Source organism: Atractosteus spatula, chromosome 3 (genome assembly GCF_055471065.1).
Source record: "Atractosteus spatula isolate fAtrSpa1 chromosome 3, fAtrSpa1.hap1, whole genome shotgun sequence".
Lineage (NCBI taxonomy): Eukaryota > Metazoa > Chordata > Actinopteri > Semionotiformes > Lepisosteidae > Atractosteus > Atractosteus spatula.
The window spans coordinates 14,539,986-14,554,437 of record NC_142708.1 but is presented as its reverse complement, the minus strand read 5'-3'; the positions used below and the strand labels follow the sequence as shown (position 1 = coordinate 14,554,437).

Here is a 14,452-nt window from a genome sequence, read left to right as displayed (position 1 = left end):
GAGCAACACCTGCTGGATCACCAGCACCCCTTTAAGCAACAGCATGGCTTCCCATGTAGGCCCCATGCCAATAGTGACCAGGTCTAGCTTTGCATAACTTAAGTGATCTGACAAGATCGGGGCACAAGGTGCCAACCCTGCTATCCAAACCCTGCACTCTCAAACTATCAGTGAAAGGATCAAAAACAGTATCTACAACAGGGATAAAACAAAACAAACTAGGGCACTGATGTTGTATTGATAAGATTGTACTATGTTTCTATTAACATATTGCATATACTGAACTGTAGATTAATAATTTATTAATATTTTGATATTGCTCTCTAAATAATAGTGCTGTCCATGTAATGTGATTTGGATTGTTCATGTCATTGTTCCAAAGCTCTTCAGACTAGTTTCACAGCAGTCTGTGTGTTGTAAGTGTAAAGAAACAGGATAGCTACGTGCTGAAAACTTTACAACAGGATCTCACTTCCTAAAGTAAAATCAAAATACAATTTTTAAATTAAATGTACAGGGATTGAAAGTTTCAATCTCTGAAGCTCTAGTCAGAACAGGCAGGAGCAACAGCTGGGTCTCATCTACATCACATTTTCTGTAATTCTGACTTAATATTTTCTGTGCAGGCGGCTACTGAAAGGAAAACAATCTACAAATACAGTTTACCATCATTTGGTAATGTTTATGGTTTCACAGTGCTGTTTACATAATTCTTTAAATTGATCTTACTTCAGCATGATTTATTATAACATTAAAGCCGGGACATTTCTGATTGTGTTTATTTCAATTTTCATTTGCAATCCATTTGTGTATGGTGAGGGAATACCACAGAACATGCAGATCTTAGACCTTGTGGTCTGTGACTTTGTTGGATACATACTGTACTGTTGGATGAAAAATTGAATGGAAAATTCTCAAGCATAAGATAGTTCTATTCATTACCAGTGCCAAATGTTTATTCAGGGTCATTACATTAAGGTTCAAAAGTAACTTAATGATGCCAGTACTGTACAGTAAGCACAGTAATTTTCTGAAGTGGTTTTCTCTTTATTTTCAGTTTCCTTTGCATTATTTTCTGTAAAGAAAATAAATCTTTTAAGAGATTTTTTGACAAAGTATTGACTGCAGCATTTCTTTATTGTTGGAATGTGAGCCTCAGAAGACATTCACAATTTTTGAGTTTTTCTGAACAATTATGAGTTTAACTCACCAAATATTCAATCAGACCAAAATACTGTACTTAAACAGGTGATGGCATAAACATCGCAGTAAAATACTGCTGTGTATTATGTATGTAACAGTAACAGTAAGACCAAATAAGACGATTTGTTTATTGCCATTCTTACTTTGCTTATTGCAGAAAATTCATGTGCATAATGAAATTGATCTCTTCAAGTCAAAGATGGTCAACAATAGTTAAAATATTATCTTAAAATGTTCATTAAAGCAACAGTGGGAGAAAAAGTAGAGCAAAATCTATGAAAATACTTATGGACACAGAATAAAAATGTGCTTTTCCAATTAACAAAACCTACATTTTTTAGTAATCTCTAAGTCATTTACTTCAGTACTCAATTCTCACATTAACTTTATGGAAATTTGGCAATAAGCACATTTCTGAAAAAAAATTTAAACTGATTTTGCAGATAGCATATTTATAGGCAGTCTTAATGAGCAACACATTTCACAGTTGGAAAATGTCAGATTAAAACCTTGTTAATGGATCATCATTATAACTGTAGAGTGTTCCAAAAAAGAAATGTTTCAGGATATGTAAAAGAGTTGAGATACAGTGCATGAAATTTTTGAGCATTTTGACACTGGATGAAAGAAAGGAGGCAGAAAGTAATAGTTCTTGTATAAGGTTTTGAATGACATAGTTTGTGCACTGACTTTCTTTCTCATGCAAAGACTTAATTGTCAGTTTATGATGTTATTTTTGAGCTATTTCCATTAATCTAGCCTTTTGGCTTCTTTTAGAATGTATGCATTCTTAAATCTCCTAAATTTGCTGTATATTGCACTATATCACTGCTTGCATTGACTTCAGTGCTGTGATTTATTTTTGGACACTTCAAGGGAACTTTTCTGTCTTTGAACTGGTGAAAACAGAGCATAAACTGAATAGCCTGTAGCTGATTATATAACACTGAATTGTCTCTCTTGAGTCATGCTGAAAGGCAAACAGGAGACAGTTTTCTTTTTTACTGTATGTATTCTTTTCAACACACATGTTCTACTAAATACTACTATATATTCATATTAATCCAGAGAGCCTAAATCTATTGTTATGATGAGATGAACATGGTGATTTATTATTATTAGAAAAACATTTTATATTTATGTATATTCATTCGATAACTTCCATAAAGCAGGTCCAAGATCATGGTTGGTGTTCTTAAGGAAGATGTGACTACAATTAAAATGATCTGGAAAACTAATGCCGATAACACACCATATTTCAATATCATTTTTTTTAAGGTACCTGTTTAGTTTCAAACGTATTTAGCTTTCTTTTCTCCTTCAGCTATGCATGCTCAGTAAGAATGCAAAGACCCAGTCAATGCAGACACTGTTCTGTTTATGGGATACTGTAAATCACAATGAGCGTTTGGTCCGAAATACGGCTGGATGAACGATGAGTCAGAGGCCATTTGTCTCTGTTTCAGGGCCTTCTTCTGTGATCAGCAATGACGATGACTCTGCAAGTCCCCTTCATCACGTGTCAAATGGCAGCAACACTCCCTCTTCTTCAGAGATCGGTCCTGATGCTGTCATCATTGGAATGACGAAGATTCCTGTGATCGAAAATCCTCAGTATTTCAGGAGCACCAGCAGTTTACTCAAGTCTGATACCTGTGAGTATGAGTTTTTCATGCGTGCTTCTCCTCACCTAAAGTCAATGTACACTCCTGTTACTGATCTTCTACTGAGCTGAGCAGTTGTGTTGAGGGTTTGTGGTATGCCACATGCCAGCAATTTACTGTAGATTTCAACTCTTTGGGACAGACTTTTAATTGAAGCTTTGCAAAGCTCCCCATAGATGGATTGACATTTCTTTTACTTCACTATATTTATTTACAGGGGATGTCCAAGAACATGTGGAACTCTTACTAGAATTTCATTAGTGAAGATTAGGTATGGCAGGAGCTTAAGGAGACATAACTATGCACTTTAAGATGATTGCTTTTTAAGACACTACAGTATATATACGATAAAATGTTTATTATTGTTGTTGTTGTTGCTGCTGCTGTTGACTCCATATCTTCAATACCTGGTATTTTTCCTGAGAGTTCCCAGGCACCATATTAGGTACTTCACTTACTCTTGCATGACTGTTACCATAGTAACTTTACTGCTACTGCCATAGTGATGACATTGGAATGTCTGCTAAGCCTTGTGTTCCTGAGCTAGGTAGAATGAGTGGCACTTTTTATTATTTCTTTTCAGACCCCAGGTCTTGATTACTCTGATCAGTCTAGCAGAGCAGTTAAAGATTTACAGTAAGAAAAGCCATTCAAAACAGTACGTATTCTGATTGCTGCCTCTTTCAAATGCCAATAAAGAACATACTGTACCTGAGTCATTTTGAAAACGACTGTCTATTTTCCCTCTCTAGACATGTATGATTATATTCAGACATAAGCTGCGCATGAACTATAACCACATCAGAATTCATCATGCTTGAGAAAAAGCTGCTAGGCTGTTAAACATTAAACATTTAGATTCCAGTACATTCACTAGGTGTACAGTTAATATAATATTGTCATATAAAATATTTTGATTTGAAAACAACATATAACTGAAATGTAGGTGGAGGAGGGACCATATTTGATAGTTCTATTGTGACAGAAGCAAGTCAAAATTTGTTAATGTAATTTATTTGTATTTGAAGACTTTTCTTTATATCACAGTCATATACAGTATAGATCAAGATTACATAAAAAAACTGAAACTGTTTTCAGTTTAAATAACTGAATATGAAAGGTTTCCCCCAATTTGCTATATTAACGGTTACCATGGAATTAAACTGTAACTGTTTTGCACATTGTGTCTTATAGTCTACTTTCCTTTCACACCCTTTTAAACTTCTGTTTTTTTATTTTTGAAGGCCGGCAATTGCTTTTCTTCAGAGCTTTCAGTTTCTCGGGTCAGATTTCTCTGCTTTCCTTTACGGCTAATCTGGTAATCACTAGTGTTACAAAAGCTTAAGCCCTGTTGACAGCATGTTCTCCATGGCTTCATTCGACATTCATTTCAAAGGCTGTTGGTTATTTTTCTTAGACATAACAGTCATTGCTTTACTGCTTCGAAAGGTGCTGATGCAATCTGTTTATCCCACCCATAGGAAAGTATAACTCTTCTTGGATGTCTGAAAGTATTATTTGTTGGTGGCCTTTAATATTTGTGTAAATTAATAAGCTGAATAACAAATTTTAAAAAACAAATTAATCTCAATACTAAAATGAGATATTAACAGTTGTTTTTAGTGATATTATTGACAAATAAATGGTTTTGTCTTTCCCATTCAAATTAAAGTCAATGTTGAAGGTTCTTCATTCTGTATATTAAACCCCAGGTGTTGCGCTTCGAGAGCCTTGTGTCTTCCTGATAGCGTTTTTTAAATGTGTGCATGAATCTGGAGAGCAAAAGGAGTCTCGAGTATTTAACCTTAAACTTGTTTTGAAAATATTTTCCCCTCTCACCCAATTAAATTGTGACTGCTCATCATCAGCACTGGGATGTTTCATCCTTTGTAACATGCCTTGTCCTGTTTAGCTCCTAGAGGTTTCAACATCATTCCTTCACTTACCTTAGAAACAAGGTTAAAAATGTTCAGCAGATTTTTTTTTAAATGTACGTAGTTTTTATTTGCTTTTTGGGGGGCAAAAGTGCGATTCAAGCCCATGCTGAATATAAATATGAATATGTGGGAATTTATTTCAAATTTTAAACATTTTAATTGATTTCACAAGGAGATCCAGACTTAAGCCAATAGGAAAACAATGTAAATCCACAAGGCTAAAATATCTGTAATCATAGAAAAATAGTAGAAATTTTTACTTTGTTAATGTGTTAAGTATCTATTATATGTGAACATTTAAAACTCAGTTTCTGAATAAACACCAATGGATCCAAGACATCAGTGGATATAAATGTTATATATAAGCTGCTGTCTCACAGTTCTTGAGTCTGATTCTGAACTGGAGCAGCTCCTGTGCGGTGTTTGTATATTTTCCCTGTATCTGCATGAGTTTTCTCTAGTTGCTCCTGTTTCTCCCCACCAAGCTATACCGGTTAGCTTTATTTGTGATTCTAAATTGTCCCTGTGTGCATATACAATACATGTGACCTGATAGATTAAGATCCCTTCTAGAAGTATCCCAGCCTTATATACAGTACTATGATTTGGGGAATTAAGGGTTTTAATTTAATTAATAGATTGACGATACATTTTGCAATGTGACACAAAATTATTTACCAATTCTCATTTAAAAGATATAACCTTTCTAGAGTAAATGGTTATGGGTAGACATTGAGGGTGGCAGAGTAGGGTTTCTGCTCCTCATTGCTGTTTCTATGTCATATCAATAAAAGTAAATATCTCATTTATCTGTAGTTTTCAGATACTACAGTAACACCAGACTGGGCAGCTTTTATCCAGAGTATTCTACCTGACTGAAACTGATTTAACCTAACATTCGTGACATTGTTGTGGAGTCAGGTGGCTCACCTGTACATAAAACTGTCATTTGAAACTGGAAATACTGCAGCATCGTACAAAGAAAACAAAATAAAGTTTATAAAAGAATGTGTGTAGGCTGTACATGACAAATGCCTGAAGGACGTCAGGCAAGATATTATAAATATTGCACCTGGACTTGATTAGTTTTTTGGAATGTTTTAAAATAAAAAAAAGCTGTTGATGTGTCAGTTCCTTGGAATTCTTGTGGTAAGTATTAATTTTCGGTTTGTAATTTTTTAACACTATGATTACGAACCCAAGTTTAAAACAAATTAGCATTACATTTAAACACTTTTTTCCTGTGTTGCTTCATTACTTGTACAGCTTACCTTTCCAAAACCATTCAAATACAATGGCCATTGTGCATGCACACAGGAGTATGGCTGTCATTAATTCTACATTTTCTAAACTGTCTGATGTTTGCTCTTTTTATAGGTTAAGGTCTGTAATCCAGAGTTTATTATGAGTTTGAGTCTGGGTCATGTCAGTAGCCAGTTCAGTTTAAAGAGTTGTACACAACAGACAGAACAAGGATTGAGCTGGACTGTGACAAACAATTGAAACTTCTGGGCAAGTGCAGGCTTACAGTGACATCAGTGATGGCTGCTCTGCTCCTCCAGTCTCTGTTAACTCTCCTGTCAGCTGCTGTGGATCATGGTGAATGGCTCTGCAGATGGGTGTACTGGAGGAGCATTACTGCAAGTCTCATTCTCTCCTGAGCAGGAGAAGCTGATGATTACTCCCTAGAAAGTGATCCTAGAAAGCCACAAAATATACAGAAATTAATGGTGATTCCAAATTGAGTGAAAAAAGTCCTTTATAATTTGTAATTGATTTGGTTCCATATGATAGTCCTGTCATTTTGCGGTGCGTTTACTTATAAGTAAATGATTCTTAGCAAATTTCCACTCAGCATACAATCTCTGGAAAACAGATGGTCTATTCTTACATTTTAGGATTTTACATTTAAGTTCTTTTTTTAAGTAACACTTTTCTCCACCTCATTATTTTTCTGGTGCTTTTCATGATTCTCTGGAAGAGCATTTCTACAATATCTAGATGGTTTTATTTCTGATAATCAGACTCAAACTGAATTTGAACAACTTGCCTGAAAATATCTTTGGTTTCCATTTAATATATTTGGTAGTGAAACTTGGAAGAACAATTTGTAATTTGTTTTGTAGTTTTTCAAGTCTTTTAAGTTTGAAACATTTGCCAAGTAATATTACCAACATTTTGTACTCTTCATAATATAATTCATTTATTTATTTCCAATGTAATTTCTTAATTAATTTCTTCTGATTTATTTTCTTCTTTTAATTACTGAAATAAATGTTATATTATTTAAATTCAGCAACATTTAAGCATGGAACCTGTTTCTTCAGTGACGAGCCAGGGATGTTGGGAATATGTCAAGTCATCAAGTAAAATATACTATATTCCCGGCATTGGTAGATTTCTTCATATCACTCTCATATTCAGAAATATTTTTAGAGTTTTTGTTCACATCCTCTTTCCAATTAAATATTGTACAGTGCCTACAGAAATTCTACACACCCTTTCCAATCTAACATTATTTTGTTTGTAACAACCTGATATCAAGACTCATTAAATTTGAATATATTTAACCTATTATTTACACAATATAACACATAACATTCAAATGAAAACAAATGTGTGTACTTTCTGAAAAGTAATTCCAAGTATAAACGTAGAAAAATGGGTTGGATAAGTGTACACACCCCTGAGTTAGTACTTGCTGGAAGCACATATTGCTTGAATTACAGACAAAATTCTTGGCAGTGTTTGCCCATTCCTCCTTACACAACTGTTCAAGCTCAGTCATATTGTGAGGACACCATTGATGGACTACAACCTTTGCTAGTCCACAGATTTTCAATTCAGGGTGTGTAGACTTTCTATAGGCATTGCGTGTATAGTTTTGTGTTGTTAACATGCAAGTACCTCTTTAGCCTAGCTCCTTGATAAAATTTTAGGATATATCCCATGAAGTTCTTAATTATGTTTCTTTTTAATTTCAGTTTTTAATTCTCTTTCTACACTATATATATCTTTAAGAATATCTCTTTGAGAGAATGAAAGAAGTAGTTTGGAGCTTTTTCGTGGGATGCCATTTTTCACTTCTATTTAGAATTGCGGGATTTTTTAAATCTAAGATTCATTTTTAAGAGATGATAGAGAATATTTTCAGTGGCAATGACTTTCATATTATGTTTGGGCTTAAAATTGTAGTCGTTATGCATTTAATGGTGTTCCATGCAAATACATGATAAATTAATGCACTGGATCTCTAATTTAAGGCAGGCTATTTTTAAGTTGATTTGTTCTCTACAGCAAATACTGACCCTCAAAAAGCTTAAAATGTACTAGAAAGATCCAGAATTAAAGAATATTTTAAGTACCATTTTGAAAAGAGCATAATGTATTTAAATGACATTTTAGCACATAACTTCAAATTTGAAGTAGAATAACCACTGTCTCATAATATATGTCTGTTATATATTTTGCTGTGACAGCTTCTTAATTTAGTTTGCCAGAGTGGCTTCAAAAGGTCTCTGCAGCATTTAGTGCTGAGCAGGATCTCTGACCGTAATTAAGGAAATTACAGGTCATGTCTACTGAGCATTGGAACTCTGACTCCATGCTAGCTGTTGGTATGACTTCTGTGCCTTTAAACTGGTGTTTATTGCCCCTGTAAATAATATAAATGGAAGGCCCAGACCTAGTGGCACTCTATTAATGTCATAATTACCAAATTGCACAAGTCTTTTGGGAGGGGATGAAATCAATAAGAACATTTGAGAGATTGATTTCGTTAGAAGATGTATTATCAGTTTAAGATTTTAACACTTTTTACAGATATTTTTGTGGTGTGCTGCTAATGTGCTCACAATGTACAGTAAAATGGTGTTGTGAAACGGTAACTTATGCCTAAAAATAGTGTTGATACACTCACAAGTGGTATTTTACTACAGTACATCACTACTATACAGAAAAAGAAACAATTAGTGTCTTACATTTATTTATTGGAGTTTGACCTAATTGTCCTTTCACCCTTGTACTAAGGCACCTGTTGTGTTGATCCAGGTCAGGGTTGCTAACTTCAGTGGGTCTGCCAAGCTGTAAAATCAAGCAATAAATAAACTAGACAATAATGTCACCCAATTCATATGACCCATGTTAATCATTTACCAAAAATAAATTACTTTAACTTAGAAACCTGTTTTGCAACAACTTTCCATGTGATGCAGTCCATTAATTTTCACTTCAGGAGCAGAATGATGCTCTCCAGTGTGTTTTGCTCTGTCTTTAAGTAGCCATGCACAATTTGAAAATTTACAACATGGATAATATAATGGATGCATGCCATTTTCATAGGCTTATGTGATAAAATGTATTGTCTTGGCGGTGATTGTGTTTGTATGTACTGCATTATTGTTTCTCGATAGACTTCACTGAAATAAAACACAGTTTCCTAAAAGTTATAATCTAGCTTGATTAAACTCAAGAGTGTATTCTGTCATTTGTCAGCACAGAATGGAAATCCACGAACGTGCTAGTTTCCATAGCAACAGGGAATTAACTGGAGTATTAAAGAAAAATGTTCAGGGGTCTGTTAAAGATGCATTTTCTTGTTACTTGCTCTCCAGTTCAGCTTGATTAGCATATATGTCTTATATAATAATTTAAATATTTGGAATTGTCTTGGCAAACATGCAATTCATACTACAGTATATGTACTCTGTATGATGTGGAGAGTGTGCTTCTTACACCATACACCCAATTATAATGTATTTGCTTTTTTTGAATAACTGTTGTTTCTTGTATTGTTTCCTCTTTAATACATGTGGCACATGAAAATATAGATCATAAAAGTTACATGTGAGTTTTCCTGACATAAAGGATGCCATGATTTTGATTCACCTGGTCATATCATTTACAGTATATACAGTATGAGAGATGTCCAAGGCAACATAGGACTTTCATTAACCAGTACTGAAAAATGAAGGGCTGTATTCAGCAGCATATAAACACAATTTTGGAGTGTTTTCTCTTGTCTTTCAAAGACCACCCACATAGCTATTTGCAGTCGAGTTAAAAAAATGCTATTATTACAATTTGCATTTTTGAAAAGGTTTTCCTTCTGTCTTATGACAACAAAGTCATGGTTAAATGCTGTGTTTAAAAGGTTTTTTCAAGGATACTTCAAGACTAGTATACAGTAGTTACATAGAATAAATTTAGCCTTATTCTTACATCTTAAGAGAGACCACATTAAAAAACGGTCTATCTTTTCAGTTATCCTTTTCTTGTCTATCTTTATCTGTGCATTTTATTAACAGTTTGTTTTGATATGAATGTTTTCTTTTCTTTTGGTAGTCTGCCTAGTAGATTATTTATTTTCCTTTTTTGACACAGACATTGCATAAAACATTATAGTGTTTCACTATAAAAGGTATCAATTAGAGTCTGTTTCAGACTCTGTGAACAGCAAAGCCTTTTCCTTTTTCATAAGGATTTGGGCTATTTTATTTTTTTTTTATTTTAAAGAATTTTAAAAAACCTGCCGACACTTGAGATGGAATGTATAAATTAAGCTAAGAAATTAAGAGAATACATCGTTGTTAACTTTTCCCAACCGTCATATGTGTACTTTCAGAGCCCATTTTTTTCTTGATCCTAGTCAGCCTTGAATCGACAAGGGTGTGTTTACCTCATCTCACACCCACAGTCTCTGGAATCTGCATTGTTGCCTATGAGAGAAACCTCACTCTTCCAGTTGACACTTACTCTGCAGTGTGTCCAATGGCAATTTTCTCACTAGTGTGAAATTAGGGAAAGAGTGTGAAGTTATTGTTTGAGTAGAGCCTGTGGCAATGAGCAATTGTAGGGGGAATCAAGTCAATTAACAATTGGAATTTTTTTTTTAATTGTAGGTTTTAAAAATATTCTTTGGAAAACGTTATTAATAACAACAAGGCATGTTTTCCATATCTTTTTAAATTATTAATAATAAAACATGTTGGGTTGTGTGGTATATTCGTAACTTGGTTTGAATTGTATTTAATAAATATTCTCAGAATCATATAAAACAAGACAAACAGCCCAGATACCCAGATATAAGATTCTTTTGAAGAATGCTTAATCGTGATTTCTAGACTGAACCATGAAGTACAGTAGCATAGCATCAATTCAAAATCTGCTGTGGAATATGTTGATCTATTTCTTGATTGATGGATGGATTGTGTGATGAAACTAAAGCAGTTGAAGTAGAGAAGATGTAATTGAAAGAAAATGTGCTTGGCAATTTGATAAAATTAGGATATAAGATAAGAGTAAAAAGATGTTTGTTTACAGTACTTACTGTAGTTCAAGTAGGTAGCTGCCTCAGCATGCATAGGCTGTGAAGGAACAGGTCAAGGTTTATTCAATGCTGTTAATTAAAGGAAGGAGACACAGTCGAAACATTGTGTCTCTTTTTTCTGTTATTGCTATCTTTTCACTACATTTGTTTCAGCTTTTTATCAAATATGTTTTTGACTTTGCACAACCTATGTTGTAAATTAGATGCAGCGATGGTATGGTGGTGTTGTTATTAGATTCAGTCGTTGACTAAAATAATTTTCACCCCAATCATACATTACTGTTCTCTAAGCAAATCTCTTGCCACCGAAGGCCACTACAATAAACTGGTAAGCAAAGAACAATTTGACTTGTAAATATTAGAGTGCACATTCCACACAGAAATATACTTGATGCAATATTACAGTTACTTCAGATATAAAAACAACAAGTGAACTTCATTCATACAATTAACAGAACCTTTCCTAATAATTTAAAATAAGTTGTTTTATGCACTGAGTTCTCTTTGTGTACTGAGAGGAGAAAAGAAGATACGATTGCTCATCATAAATCAATCTTTAATACTAAATTTCATCTTCTGTGCTGCAGAGTTCTACTGTAATGGCATAACATAACAGAGTCAGTTAAAATATCCATTTCCTTAAATATATTACTACTGCTATTGATCACATCTGCCTCTTTTGCTGAACATAATCTGCTGTGCAGAGTGTGTCTTTCCCAATTTACTCATTTCGTCTTCACAGATCAATTCCAAAGTCTGTAGGCTCTGTGTGAGTATCTTTACTAAAATTAAATAAAGAAACTCCATCATCGTGTCCTGCTGCAATTTGCTGTGAAAATCAGAAGGCGTTTTAAATCTATAAATTATCTTTATAAAGGGAGATAATGATAACAGATCAGATATAATGTTCTAAAAACACTTTCATGTCTTTTTAAATTTTATAAAGTCAGTGAAGCAATGATCTTGTGCAGACAAATTTTATTCACATAGAAACAAATCCACTCTTTGAAGGTGTTATATTCATAACACTCTTCTGTTTTGTATCTTCTGTTTTCATAAATATGACTTAACACAGGGTTGGTAATTCACCTACAGTCTGTACAGTATACTAGGGTGGTAACGAGGGAAGCATATGGTCTCTGATGTCTCACCTTTATCTTGTTAAATGCACTATACAAATTATATGCTTGATCCGAAAATTAACTTGGGAATTAAAGAGGACACTGTAAAGGGATTCAACTACTTTTAATTTTAGCTCACACTAGGTATGCAATTAACAGAGAATACTGTAAACGCTTTGACGCTAGAAACAGAGTGATAAATCAAGTCACAGGTATAGCTTGTGATGGCTGTGGATCACTAGATTGTGTCACTTTTTGTGCTGTGTTATTTGCAAGTTATGAAATAAAAAGATGAGGGAATGCAAACAAGCAGAAACACAAAATGCTTACTTTGCACACGTTAAAACCAAATCTAACTTCATAAGCCCTAACACAAAGAACATTTCAGGATAGAATTTTTGTGGTCATTGTTGGAAATATAATATACAGTAAGTGTTTTTGGTTGAAGACTGTAAGATGACAAAGAAAAGTGGATTCTAATAATACACTTGTTCCCTGTTCCACAGTTGTACAACACATCAAACGTCACAACATTGTCCTGAAGAGGGAGCTGGGAGAAGGAGCATTTGGCAAAGTATTCCTGGCAGAATGCTATAACCTCTGTCCTGATCAAGAAAAGATCCTCGTGGCTGTCAAGGTATTCGACTATAGAATTTCCATTATTAATTCAGAGATGGGTCTGCAGGAGCTTTATGATAAATCAAATTTAAGAGTCCTGTACATATATTGCTTGTGGCTGGCTGGAGGCTAATGGAATGTCATGAGAGCATGCTATGTGATCTCAGTGCAAGCGATTGAAAGCACAGACGACATTCTTACTGATATGACAAGTTTAAAGGGCCAAATTTTCCATGATCATCATGAAATGTGATATCATTAAATACATAACTTTCATTAAAAATACATGTAATGGCAGATTGGTAGCTCTTTCTCTTACCCTTCTCTATGACATGTGGTCTTGATACACTTGAATGATCGATAAATGCAGTAATCTGCCCTAGTATCAATACAAGGTGACTCTGGACTTTACATGTATATTGTGCACCCATATTCTTGTGATCAGGCTTTAACACTATTTTATATCAGAGATATAAAATTTTAAATCTCTATATTTTATATCAGAGATATGTATCAGAGATATAAAATAGATATATTTATCATTATAAGCCCAGTTCTTTCCATTTGCAAGTTGCAAATACATGTAACTGCTAAAAGACTAATTTTATTAAAACCTTTATTTGTAGGCAATCCTTTTAAAGTTGTACATGGTTTCTAATAAAATAAATGCATAATATAATGTTAAGTCTCCATGGATAAGGCTGTCTGCTGTGACAACATGACTATGTTGTTTTAAAAACAAATACCCATTTAATTTATTTTACACAAAATACAGTATTAAAGTATATGCAAACATACAAATGAACAAGCAATAGGTTTATTTCATGCTGAAAAGAGAAGAAAGAAAACACAACGTTTCGGCTCACCCAAAGAAGGCTCCACAGCTGAAACATTGTGTTTTCTTTCTTCTCTTTTCAGCATGGAATAAACCTTTACTTGTTACTTTACAGCCTACGCATGCTGACACAGCTACCCACCTGAACTATGCAAACATACACCCACTGTAAATGTTACAGTATCAAAAATGTAACGTGATATTTAAGATATACTGTACCAAATTTCAGAAGCACAGGATTTAATTAATCCAAGTGTTTAGATCTATGACTAAAAGACATCTAGAGACAACTGGGAGTCAACTACAAATAATATTCAAAATGGAGATTATATAAGCTTTTAAAAAGTTTCACATTAAGGAAGGACTCAGAAGTGAAGGGCAACAGTATTCTTTTTTGATTATGTATTTAAATGTTGGGATTCTGAAAGAATCCTACAGCAGTAGTGGAAATGTGATGCATTTTAATAACATAGATCTATTATTTCCAACTTTAGATAGGGAACAAAATGTAAAATCAGACTTTTATTTAATCATACAGTAGATTTCCAGAATGCACATTTCTGATTCTCCTGGGATCATATAGAATTGACCAAGATGACCTTGTAGAAGAATTGCCATACTGGAAAATCAGAAATTATATTTAATTAGTCCTACAGTATGTCATGTGTTTCATGTGTATGTAACACATTAGTTGTTAAAATGGTATTCACTTTCACTCTATATTTTATATGATATCTAAACATTCC

General features: G+C 33.8%; 1 protein-coding gene across 1 annotated transcript in view; it reads left to right on the top strand.

The window, feature by feature from the left end:
• ntrk2a (neurotrophic tyrosine kinase, receptor, type 2a) overlaps positions 1–14,452 on the top strand; it is an 85,841-nt gene that overhangs the window by 53,240 nt on the left and 18,149 nt on the right. The window contains exons 13-14 of the mRNA XM_088910294.1: positions 2,670–2,858; positions 12,760–12,890. Coding sequence (XP_088766420.1) covers positions 2,670–2,858; positions 12,760–12,890 — 320 coding nt within the window. The remainder of the gene's footprint in view (positions 1–2,669; positions 2,859–12,759; positions 12,891–14,452) is intronic.